General features: G+C 55.1%; 8 protein-coding genes across 8 annotated transcripts; 2 read left to right on the top strand and 6 right to left on the bottom strand.

Moving 5' to 3' along the window:
- Positions 1-60: 60 nt before the first annotated feature.
- B0T26DRAFT_152578 (Elongator complex protein 5) lies at positions 61-1680 on the bottom strand. The gene is made up of 3 exons (XM_060433469.1): positions 1301-1680; positions 1019-1214; positions 61-909 (listed from the first exon to the last, which is right to left on the bottom strand). The coding sequence occupies exons 1-3, from the start codon at positions 1457-1459 to the stop codon at positions 188-190; spliced, it is 1077 nt and encodes a 358-aa protein (XP_060300839.1). The 5' UTR covers positions 1460-1680; the 3' UTR covers positions 61-187.
- An 842-nt stretch (positions 1681-2522) lies between these two features.
- B0T26DRAFT_672582 (aspartic peptidase domain-containing protein) lies at positions 2523-4142 on the top strand (the record flags this gene model as incomplete). Its single annotated transcript, XM_060439472.1, has 4 exons — positions 2523-3043; positions 3121-3445; positions 3540-3687; positions 3832-4142. 4 exons carry the CDS (start codon positions 2523-2525, stop codon positions 4140-4142), a joined length of 1305 nt encoding a protein of 434 aa, XP_060300838.1.
- A 499-nt stretch (positions 4143-4641) lies between these two features.
- On the bottom strand, positions 4642-4845 carry B0T26DRAFT_611668 (uncharacterized protein; the record flags this gene model as incomplete). The annotated part of the gene is made up of 1 exon (XM_060435907.1): positions 4642-4845. A coding segment is annotated over one exon (204 nt), but the record flags the coding sequence as incomplete, so codon positions are not given.
- A 3843-nt stretch (positions 4846-8688) lies between these two features.
- Positions 8689-10126, bottom strand: B0T26DRAFT_748262 (uncharacterized protein; the record flags this gene model as incomplete). The annotated part of the gene is made up of 3 exons (XM_060444947.1): positions 8689-9305; positions 9705-9820; positions 9876-10126. 3 exons carry the CDS (start codon positions 10124-10126, stop codon positions 8689-8691), a joined length of 984 nt encoding a protein of 327 aa, XP_060300836.1.
- A 430-nt stretch (positions 10127-10556) lies between these two features.
- Positions 10557-12424, bottom strand: B0T26DRAFT_696273 (ASXH domain-containing protein). The gene is made up of 3 exons (XM_060441344.1): positions 12182-12424; positions 11461-12061; positions 10557-11395 (listed from the first exon to the last, which is right to left on the bottom strand). Exons 2-3 carry the CDS (start codon positions 11968-11970, stop codon positions 10772-10774), a joined length of 1134 nt encoding a protein of 377 aa, XP_060300835.1. The 5' UTR covers positions 11971-12061; positions 12182-12424; the 3' UTR covers positions 10557-10771.
- A 76-nt stretch (positions 12425-12500) lies between these two features.
- On the top strand, positions 12501-14054 carry B0T26DRAFT_696272 (Longin-like domain-containing protein). Its single transcript, XM_060441343.1, has 2 exons — positions 12501-12953; positions 13052-14054. Exons 1-2 carry the CDS (start codon positions 12920-12922, stop codon positions 13666-13668), a joined length of 651 nt encoding a protein of 216 aa, XP_060300834.1. The 5' UTR covers positions 12501-12919; the 3' UTR covers positions 13669-14054.
- A 309-nt stretch (positions 14055-14363) lies between these two features.
- On the bottom strand, positions 14364-15570 carry B0T26DRAFT_637839 (uncharacterized protein; the record flags this gene model as incomplete). Its single annotated transcript, XM_060436964.1, has 2 exons — positions 14364-15268; positions 15342-15570. 2 exons carry the CDS (start codon positions 15568-15570, stop codon positions 14364-14366), a joined length of 1134 nt encoding a protein of 377 aa, XP_060300833.1.
- Positions 15571-17355: 1785 nt separating this feature from the next.
- On the bottom strand, positions 17356-19824 carry B0T26DRAFT_696265 (cleft lip and palate transmembrane protein 1-domain-containing protein). Its single transcript, XM_060441342.1, has 2 exons — positions 17601-19824; positions 17356-17532 (listed from the first exon to the last, which is right to left on the bottom strand). The coding sequence occupies exon 1, from the start codon at positions 19676-19678 to the stop codon at positions 17789-17791; it is 1890 nt and encodes a 629-aa protein (XP_060300832.1). The 5' UTR covers positions 19679-19824; the 3' UTR covers positions 17356-17532; positions 17601-17788.
- Positions 19825-19917: the final 93 nt, after the last annotated feature.

The raw sequence follows: 19917 nt of genomic DNA, 5'->3' as shown, positions 1-19917 counted from the left end.
CGAACTCGAGCTCTACTAAATGTGTGTGACCATATTCAAATCATATTGGGCTATTGAGCCTTGGTCAAGCGCTACAGTAGGCCTTTTCACCGCAAGTCCTCAAGTAGAAGCAGCTCACCAACCAATGCGTGGCATGATTAGAAGTAGGCCGGCTCTCCATTGACTGTCCTAGACTACTTGATTTGTCTCATATCTCGTCTTCCTCGTCATCCCAGTCATCCTCGCGACCCATCTCATACAGGATCCGGCCGCCCTCGCCCGCCCCTATATCAGTCTGGGCGTCAAAGTAAGGCAGCACGATGCCCTCTCGGTCTTTCCTCTGCTTGTCTGTCAGCCCAAGGCTGAAGGTGGTGTCGGCTTCTCCGTCGCCAGCGCCGTCCTTTGCACCACCACCACCATCGGCCCCTGTCTCCTGCGGTCCCGCAAACAGCGGATGGTCGGACAGAAGGGTGATGCCGGCGGACCCCGCCAGGACAAACTTCTCGGCCACGGCGCGGCCGCTGCGGCGGCGCATCTCCATGTCGACGACCAGGCCGTCGACGCGGCGTGCGTCGCGGTTGTCGTGGCCGCTGCTCTTGACAAGGCCGACCAGCACGCCCTCGCGGCCCTCGCGCAGCCCCCACTCGGGCTCCGGCAGGCTCCGGCTCTGCGCCCGCCGTACCGCCACCGCCTGGTGCAGGCTCGACACGCGGAACACGGTCGTCGCCAGGTGTAACAGCAGCGTCAGCGCGTGCGGCTCGTACTCACCGCCCGCCGTTGCCGTCCGTGGTAGCACTACTGGTACGTCGCTGTGGTACACGGCTACTAGCGATGCTGCCGCGCTGATCACGCCCGCGAAGAAGGCCGGCAGCAGCTGCGAGCCGTGCCCCGACGCCAGCGCGTTCAGCGAGTCGATCACGATCAGGTACTCTGCAAGTGTCGGCACCGCAGGGTCAGTTCACTATCGTAGACGAAACCCCCTTTTTGTCTCTGTGGAGCTATACCCCCCTGAGGTTGGCATGATTGATGCTGTACATACTTTGAGAAGGAGGCGTCGCCCCCCTGGCATGTGACGAGACCGACGAGACCGCCGGCGGCCGGGCAGCAGCACAGTGCGATGCTATCTCGGAAGCCAGGGCCTTGAGCGGCTTGCCTCGGGCCTTGACAAAGACATCGGCGTCGCGCGGCCTCCTCACCGTGGCGAGGGAGACGAAGACGACTTTAGCTTTGCTAGTCTAGAGACTTGTGATTAGAAATGTAAAATAAAATGAAAATAAAATAAAAATACTACTTGAGAGTCGACCGGAAATTTTGTGTGTACCTTGGCTCTGGAAATGAACTCGTGCACGAGCGGGCCGGCGCTCTGCTCGAGGCTGTCGAGAATCAGTGTGAGCGGGCTGGCGCTGTCTCGCTGGTTGAGCAGCTTCTGGAGGAGCAGCAGGCTGTGCGACCGCCTGTGGGCTTGGGCAGACGGCGCCATGGCTTGATGGATTGATCGAGTGTTATGTACCGCTGGAATAAATTGCGATAGTGACGTAGAACATGCAAGGGGGTCGCCACGTTCCTTCCCTTTCGTTATTGTTAATTGTCGGGGTGTCAAGTGTCAGTGCCCGCCTATACTGTACTGTTTGAGTGACCTTGGCAAGTGTGGCCATGAGAATTGAGGTGTGGAGTAAGCTACGACTGGGATTCGACTTTGGGCCACAAAGCCCGCCCGGTTTTGACAACACAAGTACAGCAAGACCCGTAAATCGTCCATTTTTAGCATTATTCAACCTCATTTCTTAAGTACGTTGCTTCAAACCGTTGAACCCCCGGGTCATAACGACACGGAATTCCCCCCTGGGCTTGGTCCATATACCGGTACCTTAGGCGGCTAATGGCGGAATAACTTGTTTGGAGCGTGGGCGGTGCCTTATCTCTTATACAGGACGCCCTCCACTAGACGCATCAGCAGACGGCACCTTCGGCTTCTCGGCTACGACTAGCGCCCCCGTGGCTCCCGTAAGCTCTCGCAACATGGTTGCGCGTGTATGTACAGTACAGTGCTGTACAGCTGTGCTCCGTCTCCCAGGCAAGCGGGACAAGCTAAACGAGACTCGCTCCGCCCCATACCCAACCCACTGGCTGTTTCTATGAGAGTCATATAGCCAAAGTCGGCCGCCGGCCAATGGCATCTTGCAGGATGTCTACCCGTGAAAGGCTACAAGACCCGGTACCGTGGCCACCACAGTACCATGGGATATGTGTGAGATAGGTACCTGTGTCGATGACCTTCTCCCGGTTCTCATCTCGCCTAGGCCTACTCAACCTGGCGCCCCTTATCGCCAAGCTCATCCCCCTCCCTAGGTGGCCCGGGCCGAGTATGTTCTGCGCATTGCGTGAGGTAGTATATAGCCCGCTATGGGTCTGTACCTGACGAGGGCCCCGAGCTGCTCATATGTAGCAGCTCCCGGATCGGTTTCTTGCTGGCCGAGTCATCCATGCGCCCCGGCAGCCCCGACCTGTGTATAGCCTCCCTAAGCTCAAGAGGAGCCTATAGAATGGCCAGGACGCTCACACATTCAGCGGCAGCGAGTTTGACTTTGCTGCTGCTGGTAGTGCTGTTTGGCTTCGCTTCTGCCTTTCCCGTATCCGAAGAGAAACGGGCAGCCCAGGTTCCGGCGGCGTCCTACGTCCTCGCTCTCACCCGGAATGCCGCCTCGCAGCAGCGCAGTTCGACCGTTAGTAGCCGGCTGCGGAATTTCAGAGCGGTAGCTGAAGGCCCCACCGGGATTGCAACGGCACTACCAGCCTACCATGACGTCGAGTATCTGGCCGACGTCAAGGTCGGAAACCATAAGTATTCGCTGATTATCGACACGGGGAGCAGCGATACCTGGCTCGTCAAGGAAGGCTTCCAGTGCCTCGATGCCAACCACCACGTCGTCAACCAGCTCCTGTGCAATTTTGGCCCAAAGTACAAGGGTGATTTCCCTGATGGCCAGATCCCCGGCCAGCATTTCAACATCTCCTACGGGAGCGCCGGTGGTCCGTTTCTCAATGGCCAGATGGGCTACGCCGAGTAAGAAGCCACTCCACACCCATCTAGTAATCCTCGCCATGGCCTTCGTCTCTGACTCTCTCTTTCCCCTCTAAAAGCTTGACTCTGGCCGGCATCGAGATCAAGAAGCAGCAGATCGCGCTCGCCACCATCGGCGCCTGGAACGGGGATGGCCTGTCGAGCGGCATCCTGGGGCTTGGCCTGCCGGGCCTGACGGAAGCGTTCGTCGGCAACACGCCGGCCGACGATGGCGTGCAGAATCTCGTCAACTACAATCCCGTCATCACCACGGTGTCCAACCAGGTTGGCAACGGCATCTTCAGCCTGGGCCTGTCGCGGAACGCGTCCGCGTCCTTCCTGGCGCTGGGCGGCGTTCCGCAGGACCTCAAGGTTGGGGACTACGCGACCATTTCCATCGACAAGGTTCGTGCATGTTTCTGTGTCTCTCTTCCCGCCTATCAAAAAAGGTGATGGGGGGAGGAAAATAAAAAGTTTCAATGAGCTGACACTTGAGAAGATGGATAAGCGGTTTGGCGGCACCGACTACTTCTTCTACACCATGACGCCCGACAGGCTGGTGTGGAACACAAGCACGCAGGCCAAAGAGTGGCGAGCGCTGCAAGTAATAGTCGACAGCGGGACGACTCTCAACTTGTTCCCGTACGGTGAGTTTTCATAGTTTCTCAGCTTGTTCAACCCCCCCCCCCCCCCCCCCCCCGTAGGGCAATTATAACTTCTTGAGGGGATCATTAAGGGGTAAAAATGTATGTACTAACTACCTACCTACCTCTTCACGCCGGCGCACCTAGACATTGCCGCATCTATCAACTCGCTGTTCTACCCTCGCGCCGTCTACCTCGAGCAGCAGGGCGGCTGGTTCGTGCCGTGCAACGCAGTACCCCCCAGCTTTGGGGTGCAGATTAAAGGGCAGGTGCTCTGGACAGACCCGTCGAGCATGATCTTGCAGCAACTGAGGGACCGGGAAACGAGCTACTGTGCAACTGGTATTGGTGCCGCCGGCAGCCAGCCATACATCTTGGGCGATGTTTTCATGCAGAGTTTGGTGGCAGTGTTTGATATTGGCCCGAAGATGGAGATGAGGTTTGCCAAGAGGCTCTGAGACTCAAATAGCAATATGCCTTGAGCAGTCAATGCTAGGCGAAGAGAGGGCACCAGACACGCAGCATGAACTTTTGTTACTTTTGATTGTCTGGCGCAGCAGTATTTTCAGTAATTGGAAAATGGTGGTTTTACCAAAGTAATGTAAACTTCCGATCCCGATCAGAGATAATAGCATGAGGGAAACCCCAGTCCGATAACAGCAGCTGCCTGATGAGGACCTCTCCCCATTGTTCAGCTGTGTACGTATCGTGCCCTGGAATTAGGATAGAACGCTTGGTGACTTTATCGGTTACCGGCATGAGGCAATTAAAGTGAGGCTTGCCGGGGATTTGCCAGGACGAACATTCTGCTGATACTTGGGGGAGCCCGACGATATAATCCATAGCGATAACCCGCATAGGAAGCGTGTGGGCTGAACGAATAGGCTGATAGTCGCCATTGGCAAGGTTTCGATCGGTCGTGTTGAGCTGGCAGCTAGGGCAGAACTTAAGGCAATCTTTGACGGCTTTGGTTTTTCGATGGATTGACAGCCCTTTTAGGTCGTAGAGCATCCGGTTTCTGCCAAAATGGTGCTTACTATCATGAGCTTCTCCCAGAACTGTCTGGACCATAGCCTTGGGTACACAAAGGCTGCGCGTACCATCAGGCCGTATATTGAAAAGCAAGCCTAGATCGTCAAGTACGAACGGGTAACCGGGTCTCGATATCGAGCCGGCAGCTTCACCAGCAGTCTTCTTGATCTCATCAATAATTAGCGCATATTTCACATCGTCTTTATAACCATTCGCAAAGTCGGCCTTAAGGCTATCTGCCATGTAGGCTTCTGCGTATGCGAACCAAACGTCATCGAGAACTGCAGGCTCGTCGGGTGGTACGTCGTCCGTGGTCCGAAGCCGGCTCAGACGAGGCGAAGGTTAGATCTATCGGTTGAGGAGGAATCGAGAGAAGTCTGGTTCATAATTCCCAGGGATGCTGAGTGGTCGGTCAGGGCGATGACGGGGAGCCTATTACTATGACCATAGTCCTCAGCTTCTTGACGGCCCAGACTAGGCACGCGACTTCCAGCTCAGAAGGCCCGTAACGCCATTCGGCCGGGGAAAGGCAGCGGCTTAAACAGCATATGGGTTAGACTTGGTTAGCCGCGATATGGTCTCCTGGCTTCCACTTGACGCCGTCAAGAAGGTGGAACACCATGACTCCGAAGCCCCGCGCTTTAGATCCATCGACTTGAAGGAATGGAGTCTTATCGGGGTTGTGGTGATGGATAATAGTAGGGTTCTAGCTAAAGATGACTTCCTGTAACGTCTGGAAGGAGAGGAGTTCTTTGTCGGTCGGGTTAAACTTCGTACGCGAGGTATAAGTCAAACGCTTGCCTTTGTTACCATCGACAACGAATCCCTCCTCTCGACCCTTCTTTAGTAACTCCACTTTCTTGACTTGAAGAGGCTCTGCGACTTGCGCATAGTATGGTACGTGAGACCTTAGGAACCCAGTTGCTCCCAGGTATTGCTCTAGTGCCTTTAGGGTGTCCGGAAACGATAGCTTCCTGAATGCCTCAAGGTGGTCCTTAGTATGGGTAAGGCCGAACGCGTTAACCTTAAAACCTAAGAGCTCGACGTTTGGGTAGGCGAGGTAGGACTTCTTGGGCGAAATGGCGATGTTCCGCTCGGTAAAGATGTCGAATGCTTTGCGGAGATGGCGTAAATGGTCCTTTCGTGAATCGGAGAAGATAACGATATCGTCAATAAAGGCCCGAATAAAGTGGGAGTGCTTTTCCAATAGCCTATCCATATAGCGCTATGAGTACGCTGGGGTATTACGAAAACCCATAAGTGCCACCTTGGATTTCTCGAGTCCTCTAGGGCTGATTACTGTAAAGCGATTCCTGTGAGGGGGGTATACTCCGAACTGGTAAAAGAAAGAAGTAGCATCGATGACGGAGACGTAGGATTTGCCGCGAATGGCGGAGATGATGGAGGACTATAGCGGTAAAGGGTAGTTGTCAGGAACAACTACCTTATTGAGTTGGCGTAAGTCTATTACGACTCGTCCTTTCTCAACCCCGTGTACGGTTCTCCAAACCACGAAAACCGGTGAATTGAATGGCGTGGGCTCTTGTTGCCATTCCATGCGGTCCTCTTTATGCAACGTGCCGAATATATCGTCAAGCGCGGCACGGTCCTTCATACTGAGTGGGTAGCTGCGGTTGGGTTTCAGCTGGTTCTACCATCCTTCCACTAATGGAACTTTCATCATGTCCTTCTCGGGGATCTTGATGAACCCATTGTTTACCCATACCTGAGGATATTCCCCACAGAGAGCCTTAAGGTCTGCTGCGAAGGTCGCGTCCCCCGCGTATATATGGATGCCATTGTCTGTTACTATCTCCGGGACGTTGTCTGGGGCCTTGATTCCCAGCTTTAATAGCTTGCCGGATGGTTCTGAGTCGACCACAAACCTAGCCGCTTCGGTGCTAAGCATTGATTCTGGCGCATCACCGCCTGGGGGCTCCTGCGCTGTGATATCTGATCCCTGAGTGATGTTCCAAACTTGGTCCGATAGTGACTGTCCGGGGAAGGTGCAGTCTAGCGAGGGCGACGTCCCTTGATTACCAACGAAAGGTTCGTACTGGGTGTTGATAACGTGATGGATAGCGTCCGTCATAGTAAATGAGGTTCCGACTGCTTGGTGGGTGATGATGTCCGTTATGGAAGGAGTATGAGCTTCTGCTCCTGTTAGCTGCGAGAACATAGCCAAGGTTCCGATTGCTATGGCGGCCATGCCCTGCTTCCAAGAGACAGCCTTATGCCCGCTGTCCTGCGAGTCATGAAGGTGACCCAAGGTGGTACCTTTCTCTACGACCAGAACGCCGTCGGAGTTATTCTGAATTAGAATAACTTTCGGTGTCTTTACGTCGAAGACTGCATGTGCTGCTGCGGCATGCTTGGCTGTAAACGTGACTGCTCTATCGGTAGGTAGGGGCTAATAATCCGCTGGGATGAGGGCTCTCTGGCCAGCTAGTAAGGTAACCTTCCTAGCTACCTTGACATTGCGCTTGCATTCCTTGGCTCTCCGAACGACTTCCATATCAGCACTAAAGCCATTTATTCCTTGGAAAGTGACGATGTTGGAACCGTAGTCGATATTGGCTCCGTGCGGGGAGAGAAACTCGTTACCCAAAAGCAAGTTGGGAGGTAGGTCTTCCACAACCTAGGCTGAATGAGTGACTTCCATGAGCGTAGGATCGCTAGACGTTGTTTGACCAATAAGATGTAGGGTAAAGGTAGCCCATTCGGTAGTCCTGAGAGACTTCTTATAGACACCGCGTACTCGACCATTACGTGGCTTAACGGAGTGCTCGAGTTGGTTGAGTAAGTCTCGGGCAATAAGCGACCGGCCTGTGCCTGGGTCGAGGCAGACTTCTACGTCATCGGTACTAGTAGCAGTCTTCGCCTTGATACGTAGATGCGTGAAGTCGGAACGAGGATTGCTAGTGTGTTCGTGGCACGGGGCCGGAGTGGCTTATAAGAGCTTATATTTCGAGGCCGGGATAGGCTTGTCCGCTACTCGCATATGTATAGCAGTATCTCCCTCGTCGGCTGCAAAATACTCGTCGTCGGATTCCGGTTCGTCTGCCTTGATCATGTTGGTAATAGCTCCTACCCGGACTTGAGCACAAGCCTTGAGATGCCTGAATAAGAGATTACGCGAAACAAACGCCTTGTGGCAATGACCACAAGTACGACGAGAAAGATGCTGAGGAGACACATTATAGATCGCTCGATGAATGCCGCGTTAAACGGCGAGGAACCCTTTATATGTGCCAACTTGGCACGGGTAGTAGAGAACTCCCTATGACACTTGTGATAGGTATGATGCTGGTTAATGATTGTAACGAAGTTGGCAGCCTCCGCGTCGGACTTAATATTATTTGAGTTGTCGGAGTGGTAGCTCGAATGCTCTGCGTCTGTATCACCTTCCTCGTACGCGTGGTAAGTACCTTCATTCTTCCTATATCCTTCGCGGGCTTTCGGATGAGCATCTTTGCCTTTGACCTTGTCGCCTGGGCGTGGTGCTCTCGTCTTCCTCCTTCGCGCCCTTGTCTTGCCTGTTATAGGGGCTGTCGAAGTCGCGACGACGGCGAAAGTTCCCGGGCTTCTTAGGTTGCGCCGGCTTCTTCTTCCTATCCTTTATTTCGTCGCGGCAGGTGACTAGGATGATTGCTTTCTTTGAGTTGACTAGGCGAATGTAGTCGGAAAGGGATGAGGCCTCATCGGGAGGGGGAATAATTCGCTTAAGAGCTAGGTCGAACCTAGTCCAGGCTTGGGTGACCACTCCCTGCCAATTGGAATTGTCCTGTGTCATGACGCCGGCTGTTTTAGCGAATCGAATCTTGCGTTGGATCCATCGGACAACGGCGGCTACATCGTTGTCCACATCCTCGACACGGAGTCGACCTGAATTAAATTCTGCCGACGCTGAAGCGATATCTGGTTCATAGTAAGCGATTAATGCACGCATTATAGCTCCCAATCCCTCTTGTCTCATGGCTTTTCGTTCCTCCGTGTGATCTCGGAGTTCCACCATAGCAGTGCTGATCCTCCGAGCAAGGTCTGGAAGAAGGCGGCAATCTGGCTGGCGGCGTCCGCGAAGGTTTCGGGGTTCTCAAGGAAGGATAAGACGCGAAGCTCGAAGGCGTATATATCAGAAAAGACAATGTTCTTACCGTCGGTTAACATGCCGACCTTGTTTATATCGTCACCCTCCGGATTAAATATCCCAACTTCCTCCCTCTTGATACGGTAGGCCGTGGAGGTGGGTTTGGGGATCTTGTCCCACACCGACTCTGTGGTCGGCTCGCGGGTACGGCCTCGGAGGTTGCGGGGAGAGAGGCTGCGATAGCTACGTGGTGGTTCGCTGTCGCTTCCGTCAGACGGGTCTCCGGGGGGAGCTCGCCGCGCTTGCGCAGGTGCCGGGTTGATTGGCGCGTACGGCGCGTCGAATTGCTGACCAGTAGGGTATTGACGAGCCTGCGACCTATGTCGTGACTGCTGGACCTGCGTGGTCTGGTGCTGGGGGGCGTCAACCAGTGGGCGCTGCGTGAAGGTGACCTGAGGGTTCTGGTTGACGGGGACGTAGTTGGGTTGCTGAAAGACATCGGCTGGGAGATTATCGGTAAGGGTAGGATGGTACTCAGCAGTTTGGTCCCGCCATTGATGCCGCGAAAGAGGGCGAAATGCTGATGGCTGTCTATACGGTCCCTCTGGTCTATTGCGGGGAAGCACCCTTCCTGAGGGGTTGATGTTCAGGTTGAAAGGATTGTCCTGAACCTGGGGAGGCTTGTTCCGTATACCCGTAATTGGTGTCAGGTTGACAGCTTGACGCAATGGGGTGTTGTAGAACCTCTGAGCCAGCCCTGTGGATACGTCGTGGCCGACAGCAGGCGTGGCAGGAACGGGCAAATTGCGGTTGCTGGGGAGAGGGTGACTCTGGGCTCACACAGGAAAGGGAGACAATATGTCTGAGGGTGGGAGAGGGCGACCCAGGACAGGAAGTGTACTGGAGCTGGGCGCTTGAGGCTTGGCCTCGGGAGTAGCGGCCGCCGGCTTCTGCTCTGCCTGGGCAACAGGGCTATTGATATCGCTAAGGGCTGCCATCTGCTTGACCATGAGCTCCCTCAAAGCGTCGAAGTTTTTTTTACTGTTCCTCGTGACGCTGGCAGTTGTCCAACTCGCTCTGCTGGACTTCTCCAATAATGTCCTCCAATGCGGTGGAGAAATTCGTATCCATTTGTTGAATATCAAACTGAATGGCTCTCGTGACGTTGTCGAGGTACGCTATAGAGGACTGGTTGGGTCTTAACTCAGTGGGTCTGTCAAACGCAGGTCTCTGGTCGTCTCCGCTGGGACCTGGTATCACCGTGTGGCTGTCGCGGGCTGGTAGCTTGCCCTTCGGGTCGCGGGGAGGAAGGCCCTTGTCCATAGCTCGCAGTCCGGCCTGGGTATTTGGGTCTAGAGACGAGTGGCGGGTTGCAAGGCTTGCAAGATTGGGTGATTGATTGGCGTCCTGGAAACGTGTCGTGGACTCGTCCGGATTGTCGGAAGGCCAATCCATGCCTCTTCGCCGTCGCGCAAGGCAATTGACGAAGGTGATGCCGCGATCTTACCCGCTCGGCGCTTGATTGATTGGTCTCACAAGGATTATCCGATCAATCGAGCAAGAGCGGTTGGCACGCGCGAGCTAGGCTTGCTTGTGCCAAAGGCGGGGGGCTGCAGCACGTCTCACAAGGATTATCGAGGCAAATGAGGTTGAACGTATCTCGACTTACGATACTTCGGTGACTGATCGTGCAGTCGCTGCTACCATTTGATGGGGAAATGGTGGTTTTACCAAAGTAATGTATTAAAATATAAGTGTGTAGAAGGTTGAAGGTTGGTGGAAGAGTGGTGTGTGCGACCGTGGGTAATACCCTCGGAGGCTGTATAGCGATACTGCCTGCTCACACCGCTTCTGACACCGCCTATAACTGATCTATATTACGTAATATACAGGTGCAGGCACGTGCCTGCAGGTGCGGGGCACTCAGCCAGTCTTGGCGGGGTGCAGGCGATTGAGGCTATTCCCGCATCATTCAGGTTCCTTCTTTGAGTCCTCTCCGGAATTTTTCTCAGCAGGGGCGGCTGGCATGGAGGAGAGTGTGGTGAACTTCGGTTCTGGATCATGAGCAATCTTGGGAGCGGTTCTGGAATTGAGTGTATCTCCTGGTTTTCCGGCACATTTCGGGTCATCTTTCTGCTCTGCGCCGCCTTCTTCACCACAATTTAGGTCCGCGTCGGGGTTTTTGGGACTCGCAGCTTCGCCCGAAGGCTCCCGACTAGAACCAGGTAGCGACTCTTCATGGTTCTGTTGCCTGTGGAGTCTAGAAGGAAGGTGGTCCTCAGGCAGTTTCATCCGCCAGTCTTCCTCGAATCTCCGCTGGAGATGGCGGTCAAAGTCGCCACGCTTGTGTTTCTCGTGGGCGGTCCATGCTTGGTACAGCCAGTCATCGTCATATTGGCCAAGCTCAAGGTTCTCGCAGTAGCGAGTGCAGTCGTGCCTAAAGTTGTCGTCGTTGCGCAGCGACTCGGGGTTTGGGCGAGCAGCCTCGGTTCCAGAATCCAAGATATGCATCTTGTCAGGGAACTTGGCCAGCACCTCCTGCCTCTCTTCTGGCGTTAGAATACCCCACGCTTCAGGAAGAAGCAGGATAGCCTGGGGCAGCAAGGTTAGTTTCACGGGTCGCGCCGGCTTAGTGTGGGAGAAGGGCGAGAACGAACTCTCAGGTCAGCTTGCGTAAGCGGCGATTTGGGGTCGGTGTAGACAAATGGGGACTCCCATTTCTTATCTCTGGTGGGCTTTTTAGGGGCGACTGCCGCACGACGCGGCTTCTTGGACGAGGTTGAAGGGGGCCGGCTTCGGGGACCCGCCTTGCGCTTCAGAGATGCGGCTTGGTCAACACGAACGCTGTCGTCACCATCACCGTCGTGTTCGTCGTAGTTGCCATCTTCATCATCGGCACCAGAATCATCACCGTCACCGGCGCACTGAATTGTGGCCGACTCGTCGAGCTCTGCATCTCTTCCATTCACTGCCGACTTCTTAGCCGCCGCCCTGGCGCTTGCTCGGGTCTCCATCCCTAACAGCTCGTCTACGATGTAGGATGCGTCGCCAGTTGACGTGGTGTCATGGTCGAAGGTGTGGGCGGAAATGCCGTCTCTTACCTCGATGATGCTCCTCGGAGGTGATGAAATTGGAGAGTTGACGCCATGCCGGAACGCGGTCGCCATTTTGTTCGTCTTTCCGAATCCGACGCGGTCGGATAGAGGTAGCAGGGTGCGCTAAAAATGGGAAGGAAAGATGTTGAATGAATCTTTCAACCTGATACCCTTAGTAAGGTTTGGGAAAGTGAAAGGTGCCGAATCGTTGGGTTAGGTATCACATCGATCCCGTGATGTGTGCTCTTTCAAGTGGAAGGACTACTGCCTCTGTGCTACTCACAGTTGCTGAAGCCAAGAAAACTGAAAAGACGCACAGAGCTGAGCTATCTTGTCTAGGCAAGTGTTGGTAAAACAATTCTCAGCCCATCCCCGAGAGGGACATGGGCAAAATGAAGGCGGAATGGCCAGGTGAGGTTGGATCAGATGAAGTGAATGAAACACAAGTACAAGGCTGAGCTGATTCCGAGGTGGGCATTGGTTAGCCTTGAGAGCTCATCCACTCAGGTTTCAACGGCTGGTTCCCGGCCTTGGCGTGCCCCATACTACCAAACACAGGCCCGAGCTTCCAGACCCTTACAGGGGCTAGTGCTGCTGAAGTGGTGACAACCAAGACATTGGATCGGCCTTTGACATCGTCATCACGCCGACCTCTTGCGACGCAGCTTCGTCTCTTAACAAGAACTGAACTTTACAGCCGCGACACGTGCTGTGCGTATCTCCTGCTTGCCAATTCTTTGTACCTATCTCGTCACGGCAAAACAAACTGATTGCCTGCTTGGCTCGCGAGCTTTGAGCACACGCGGCCTGCCCTAAAAAGCCACGTACTGTACAGGAAGGTACTGTACATATACCAACCGCCGCCGTGCAGCAATCCATTCAACGTTACCCGCCTTGGCAAAAAGTTGCTGCTTGTCGTTTTGGGAGAAACGACGCAACGGAACCCCCCCCCCCAAAAAAAACCTCCTTGCATCCCAAGAGCAAACGGAAACCACAACACAGTCCAACCAAAACCTTGACAATGATTCGCTCAACACAATTAGCGCGGCTTGACGGTAATCCACCTCTCCCCCTTGCTGCTTTTCTCGTTTTATCCTCCAGAACCCTAGACATGAGAGTGAGACGCCGAGTCGCTGACATGGGATGTGCACAGGCTTGATGCTGTGCGCGTCGGTCGACGACGAGCAGACGGAGGCGGCGCTGGCCGAGGTCAAGGGGCAGGTGAAGCTGGTGCTGCGGCGGCTGAGCCGCAGCGTGGAGCCGCAGGCGAGCATCGAGAGCGGGGCGTTCTACACGATCCACTACCTGATCGCGGCCGACGTGGTGTACGTAGCCGTCGCAGACCGGGCGTACCCGCGCAAGCTGGCCTTCACGTACCTGGCGGACCTGGCGGCCGAGTTCGCGACGACGTACCCGGCGGTGCAGGTGGCGAGCCCGACGCTGCGACCGTACGCCTTCATGGAGTTCGACACCTTCATCGGCCGCACCAAGGCCACGTACAGCGACGCGCGCGCTTCGCAGAACCTCGACAAGCTCAACGACGAGCTGCGCGACGTCACAAAGGTCATGACCAAGAACATCGAGGATCTGCTGTACCGCGGCGACAGCCTCGAGCGCATGGGCGAGTTGAGCAGCCGCCTGCGCGACGACAGCAAGAAGTACAAGCGGGCCGCCGTCCGCATCAACTGGGACCTGCTGCTCAAGCAGTATGGCCCGTTTGCCGCCCTGGGCTTCATCATGTTGTTCTTCATGTGGTGGAGGTTCTTCTAGGCGCTGGTCGTTATTTTGGACAAGTACCAAGGGGTTAAAAAAATAAACAAAAAACGATCCAGCCACGTCTAGGCGGGTGCGGAAAGGGGCTAGGCGACGAACGCTCAGCCCCTTCAGGTTTAAAGGAGATATCATCGGCCTACATATTATGCATTAGCGGCTCGGGTCAGCTCAGCATGGAGTTTTCGGTGTGGAATTAAAAGGGGGAAGGGGGAAGGGGAAATGATCAACTAGCTTATCATGTCAATAATCTTGGTATTTTTTGTTTCGTTCTTCACGTGGCGTGTTGGCAGTATTTATTAGAGCATTATATTCGCTTGAAGCTACCAAGAATGCCTTTTTTTTGGACCCCGGCTTTGCGAAGATATTTTAAAAATAAAGAATTAATACCGATTGCATGTTGTTGTAAGTCGTCTAAGCATCATGCCGAATGGTCTCCATAAATATCATACTCTGCGTACCCCTTTCGTCCTGCCAACCCTGACAGACATGGTCACAGTGTGTTGTTTGTTCCCCTTGTTCGCTTCCTCATCCCTTGAGAACTCCATTCACCCCTTCCCAAACAGCGAAATTACTAGACGTGATAACCCTACACGCCCGGGATGACAAGCAGATAAGACGAAAGATCAGATCTCTCTCTCAACAGAAAAAGAAATTTAAATTTTTTTTAAAAAAAATCGACTCTTAAAACGCTGTTACATGACCCTGCAGCCCGAGACCGAAGACGGCAGCGCCGACGCCAGCGGCGACATGGCGGGCATGGCGAGGGCCGTGTGGTACCACTCGAGGTGGGCCTGGAACGCCGCCAGGTCGGGGAACCCCTTTTCGTCCTGCGCATACCTGACGTCCTCCTCACTGTCCTCGCTCTGGTCCAGGTACGTGTACTCGTCGCAGTACGGGCACAAGATGCCGGCCTGCCAGGCGCCGAGCCCCGGCGCCACGTGGTTCGCGATGGCCACGGGCGCGAACACGACCGTCTTGTCGGCGCCCGTGCTCCGGCTCTGGCCCATCGCCTGCCAGTGCGGGTACGCCGAGGAGGCCGAGTCGTTGCTAGTGTCAGGCGCCTGCGGCGGCGGCGTGGTGATGGTGCGCGCCGCGGGCATGCCCCGCAGGTTCGGCCACACGATGAAGCCGTCGCAGAAATCGCACACAAACGCCGCGTCCAGGTCGCCGAGGCGCTCGAACCGCCCCACGGCGTTGCAGCTCGGCACCAGCTCCTCCAGGCTGGACCGCCGGCGAGGGTCGTCAGGCCGCTCGCCCCGGTATTGTGTTTCCCCATTCTCAGCTGTCTGCTGCTGTTGCTGTTGTTGCCAGAGCGGCTGCTCGTCGTGGTCATGCCGCCGCCGCTGCCGCTCGGCCTCGAGGCGCTTCTGCTGCCGGTACACCTGGAAGGCGCCCAGACACCGCGCGCCCTCCTGCTCGGCGGCAAAGATGCGGCCGGCGGCGCGGCACTGCGCCCGGTGTAGGTCTCTCTTCAGCTCGGCCGTCTCGCGCGCCCAGGTGGGGTTGATTGGGCCCCCTTGCCTCGCCCAGTCCTTGAAGTTCTGCGCGTGGAACTCGAACTTGGCGTGCAGGTTCCGTAGCTCGTGGATGGACATGGCTAATTGAATGCGGAAAAAAAAGGGTGTCAACAGATTGGCTCGCTGGGGAGAAAGGTAGGAGGGTGGACTGACATGAACGGTCGTTTTGGTAGTAAAACTGGCCGTGGACCAGCGGCGACATCTCCTGGTAGTCCTCCTTGGCCTCGTCCAGCGCCTCCTCGAGGGCGCGGATCTGCTCAAACTCGTCGGGGCCCCATTGGCGCTTGTCGGCGAACATGAGGATGCGCAGGGCCTCGGTCAGGCATGTCGCGATGCTGGCTAGCAGAGACCCGACGGTGTCGGCATTTCCGCCGCTGCTCATGTCTCTCTCTCGCCTCCCCCCCACCGTCGTTGCCGTGACCGCGATGCGAGGTTTGGTCTGGGGCGCGAGCGAGGGCGTAACTAGAGAAGCTTTTTGTTCGCTTGTCTCTATGCGCTCTCCCCGCTACCCATGGTAGTAGGCAGGGAGCCTCGGAACCTGTGTTGCTCGTCTGGCGTCGGTCTGGACACCTAAGACGCTTTTCGATCCTTTCTTTGGCCGACTTCGACTTAGAGAGACTGGCCGCGGTTAGATGCGGTAGCAGGCAATGACAGCTGCTGTATGTCCTGCACGGTACTGTGCTGCTATCGCTAGTGGATTCGCCGCGCTCGCTCTCGCTGTCGTCCAGTATCGTAGTTCGCGCCAGAACCAGCGCCAGCTCCAGCACCAATCCTGTGAGAAGTCTTTGACGTGGGCGCAAGCTCAGACGGTGACAGCTAGCTTGGGTAGGTAGCAATTATAGGCCGGGAGTGGGATGTGGCGTGTGTCTTGGCAGCTGGGGCAGGAGCGGCGTTTTGGGCGGCAATTAGCGACTAAAACAGGTAAGACAGACGTGGGGTCTACCTAAATGAGGCCGGAGCTTGCTTCCACGGCTGTCGAGAACGAAGAAGCGTGACAGACGAATAAATACCCGGTTTTCCAATCAAACGAAAAACAAACGCGTCGATTGAGATAAGTTTGCACGCCTAGGAACAGTTCCTTGGGTATTCCGTACTATCGCTCTCGTATATCTTCGCGGCGGCCTCCAACATGTGCCGATTTAAGCAACTGTAGCCCTGTTACTTGCCAGTAGGAAACGGACCTAGTATTGGGAGTGGATTGCGGGGGGGTCAAGCCGATTCGAGTCTGACAGCATGACGCGACAGGGACCTACTGCGTAACCTCTTGAACTATAAGAGAAAGCCTAGCCGATGAGACCACTATACGTATGCATTCTGCCAGGATGAGTTCTCCCTTTCTCCCCCCTTCTGCATTTACCTCTACATCTATGCATGTGAAAAGGGTGTCGCATTCGCATTGAGCCCGCCGAGGGGAGAAGGCCTGGCCTGGACTAGCAGGGCCCACGCCGAAAGCCGCGTAACGAGTTCGAGCTGGAAAGCAATCTATTGGCGAGCTTACGGGCCCAGCGCTACAGTCTCGGCGCGAACTCCGCGCGGGGAGAAGGGGAAAAAAGCGCGTCACCAGAGGCGGGACAGGTTGTCAACTTGTTAGGTTGACGACGGGACTTAAGGCTGAGACTGCAACTTCTTCAAGTGTTTCGTTGCACACATACCCCATCTAACCATTTAGAGTCTAGCATGCGTTTTGCTCATCGCATCTCTACCGTTTTGGCGTGATTGGATGCCAGATTCTCACGGGCAAGCTCTTGGTTGCTGCCGAGGAACGGATACCACCTTCCAACTTTTCAGTGATAGCTCAACTTACCTACATTGTAGCTCTGGTTACTGCTTTGGGCATCGGGTGGTCAGCAACGAGAAGCGGTTGGGCGACCCGATTCCTGACTTCACTGCAGCTCCATGCCTCAGTGGTGCACTATGAACCTATGAGCGAAAAGCCCAGGCAGCCCACCCAGGGGGGGAGCCTAGGTGGTGTGGTGTGAAAGAGACTTGCGGGGGCGCCCTGTCTCTAAAGCGTAGGGATCCTGCGATATTCAGCCCTACTGGAGGCTAGTGCTTCGGGACTCGCAAGCGCTTGACGCCACTGGCGTGCGGTGCGTGCGGCGTCGAGCCTGGGCCCATTCCGCCATCGGCAGATAAAAAGCCGCAAGGTATCCGTATTAGTGAACTCCTGAGTTATTCGAGACTTACATTCACGCTATAAACGTCCAGCTGAAAGATCGAAAATGGTTTTCGAATTTCTCCCTCACTGTTTTTAGCTACAAAACCCTAGCTTCTTTTGAAGCCTCGTTGGTCTTTTGTTTGATGCGAGAAACGGAGAGTAGCCCGACGCCAAGCATACTAACCAGTAGGTGCTCGCTACGACGCTAGCCAACAAGTCTTCATCCATTGGTGCATGCTAAATATCGGTATCAGGTCAAGATTACTGCGAGAGCAATGCTCGGTAGTGTTGGCAAATGAAAGACAAAAATCTTATCTTTTGCGCTAGGAACAAACGATTCTAGGCGCTAAATACCATGTAGGATTGTAACCAATATACAAGAAAGAGTGTTTGTTGTCGCACGCTAGCTTGATTGCCCTGCCTTTCAACATCTCGCTTTGCATCACCTTCTCTTCGTCGCCGCCCCGGTATCTGCTGCAGTCGCCTTGCTCTTGGAGCTACCCACCGTCTTCTCAGGGACTGGGGGCAACGCCTTGCTCTCATCCTTCTTGTCGACTTCGGCCTCGTCTTCTCCACCCTGGCCGAACTCGTTGACACGCGTGTAGTCAACCTTGTACGCCCAGCGCTGGTAGATATAGACAAAGAAAATGACGTCGTCACGGAGCGTAGCGAGACGGTGGAGCAGGGGCATTTTGATGGTGAATGCAAACAGATCGTCGATGAACGTATTCAGGAACTTATACATCATCGCCTTGCCTGGCATGTGCGCCACGCTCTTCAGGCGGTAGTTGATATAGAGCGAAGGGATCATCATCAAGAATCCATAGGCGTACACGGAGCCGACAAGAGTGCCGATGATGAACGAGTACCATGACTTGTGCGTGTCGTAGACCAGCGAGTAGGCAGCATACGCAAGAAGCAGGGGAATGCCGCCAATGTACATGTACTTGAAGGCGATCTCGTCGTACTCCTTGGTCTTCTCTTCCGTCTCGCTGAGCTTGTGCTTGTCCTCGAAGGAAATCCGGTATGGGATAGTTGACCCTGGAGTTGCAGGGCGGACCCTCACGTTGACCACAGTCGTGACCTTCCACAGCTCGATGATGATGCCGACGGCCTGAGAGCCCAGAATCATCCAGCTGGTGTGCTGAGATTGGTCGACCAGGTACAGGAAAATGACTAGCTGCATAAAGACATTGGCGAGGATGGAGCGCACAGAGATACCCACGTTGTCTTTCTTTTTGCGGTAATGGGCGATGTCGGAGCCAAATGCTAGCGTCTCAAGAACCATGTGGATAATGCTGACGATGACTGTGACACCCAAAAGAATGGGGTTGGTGTCCAAGAGAATCTCCTTGATCATGTCAATCTCGCTGCCGTCCCCGCCTCCAGGAAGTTGTGCGCCAAAGGCAGCTTGGCGTGCTGCCTCCTTGGAGCTCGTATCAATAGATGCCATTGTCTTGAACTTCCAATCCGCAAGATTGTTCAGATCGATATGCATGGGCAGCGTCTTCACTGTGTCGTTGAGAAGCGTCATGTGCGTCTTGAGCTGCCAGAATCCGTTTATAAAGAGGATAGGATAGTACCAAGAGTTCTGGCCGCTGCCATCCCGCGCCCCAGTTGCCTCGAGACGCAGGTACTGGCGGGCAGCGGGGTGCATCTGAGGCAACGTTATGACGCCCGAGTTCGGGATGAAGGACAACGAGATATTGGGGTGATAGTAGTTGGCAATAATGGGACCTGACGGTTCTGCTTCCTCCTCCTCGTGGGCTTCTTCTTCGGCGGTCGCATTCTTGCTCTCAAGCAGATTTCTCGTCTTGAGAACCTTCTTCTTGGGTATATACTGCGTCAGGGGAAAGACGAAATGGTATGCCGAGGCCGGGTCGTAGCGGGGCTGGGTTGGATCGAGCAGCGCGCCCGAAAGTCCGACATAGAAATGGCCCCACAAGGTGCCGTTTTGCTGGACAGAGGGTGGGACAGTGATGGTGGTGTCGACGGCACGCTTGTCACTCCAGTTTCCGAGGCCAAACTGCTTCTCCTCGAAGACGACTAAGTCCTTGGGGAGATCTGAGAGGGGTGAGGGAACAAATGACGGCGAGATTGTCACCACGATGTCAAGTTTGCTGTCCTCGGGCCATATGGGCGCGATGAGTTGGGGGATATGGCTGTAGGCAGCTCCTTCGTCCAGCTGGTTGGGCCGCTCGGAGTAAGGAGGGACCTGTGTCGGAGCCGTGGCGACTTGGACGATGGCTCCGTCGGCGTCGGTGACCGTCGTCTTTGCTTTCTGGCTGCCACCTACAAACTGCTTGACGGCGAATTGAATGACGAGGAACATGGCAACACTCTGGCCAATGGTCTTGAGTGTAGATTGCTGCGACAGCGTTAGCAAATCCTGTCCTACTCCTATAGGGGGGGCAAACGGGATCGAGATGCCTAGGAGAGGGAGGGGTGGACGCACGCCTTGCTCGGCCTGTGCAGCAGGCTGTCCGCCTGCAGCAGCTGGTTCCGGCATTTTGTGAATTTCAGAGCGCAAAGGCTCTTGGTGATTCCTTGCGATCGGTCAATCTGCAACGA

This window comes from Lasiosphaeria miniovina (genome assembly GCF_030549165.1).
Source record: "Lasiosphaeria miniovina strain SMH2392-1A chromosome Unknown B0T26scaffold_2, whole genome shotgun sequence".
In the NCBI taxonomy this organism is placed as follows: Eukaryota; Fungi; Ascomycota; class Sordariomycetes; order Sordariales; family Lasiosphaeriaceae; genus Lasiosphaeria; species Lasiosphaeria miniovina.
This window is presented reverse-complemented; position numbering and strand designations above follow the sequence as displayed.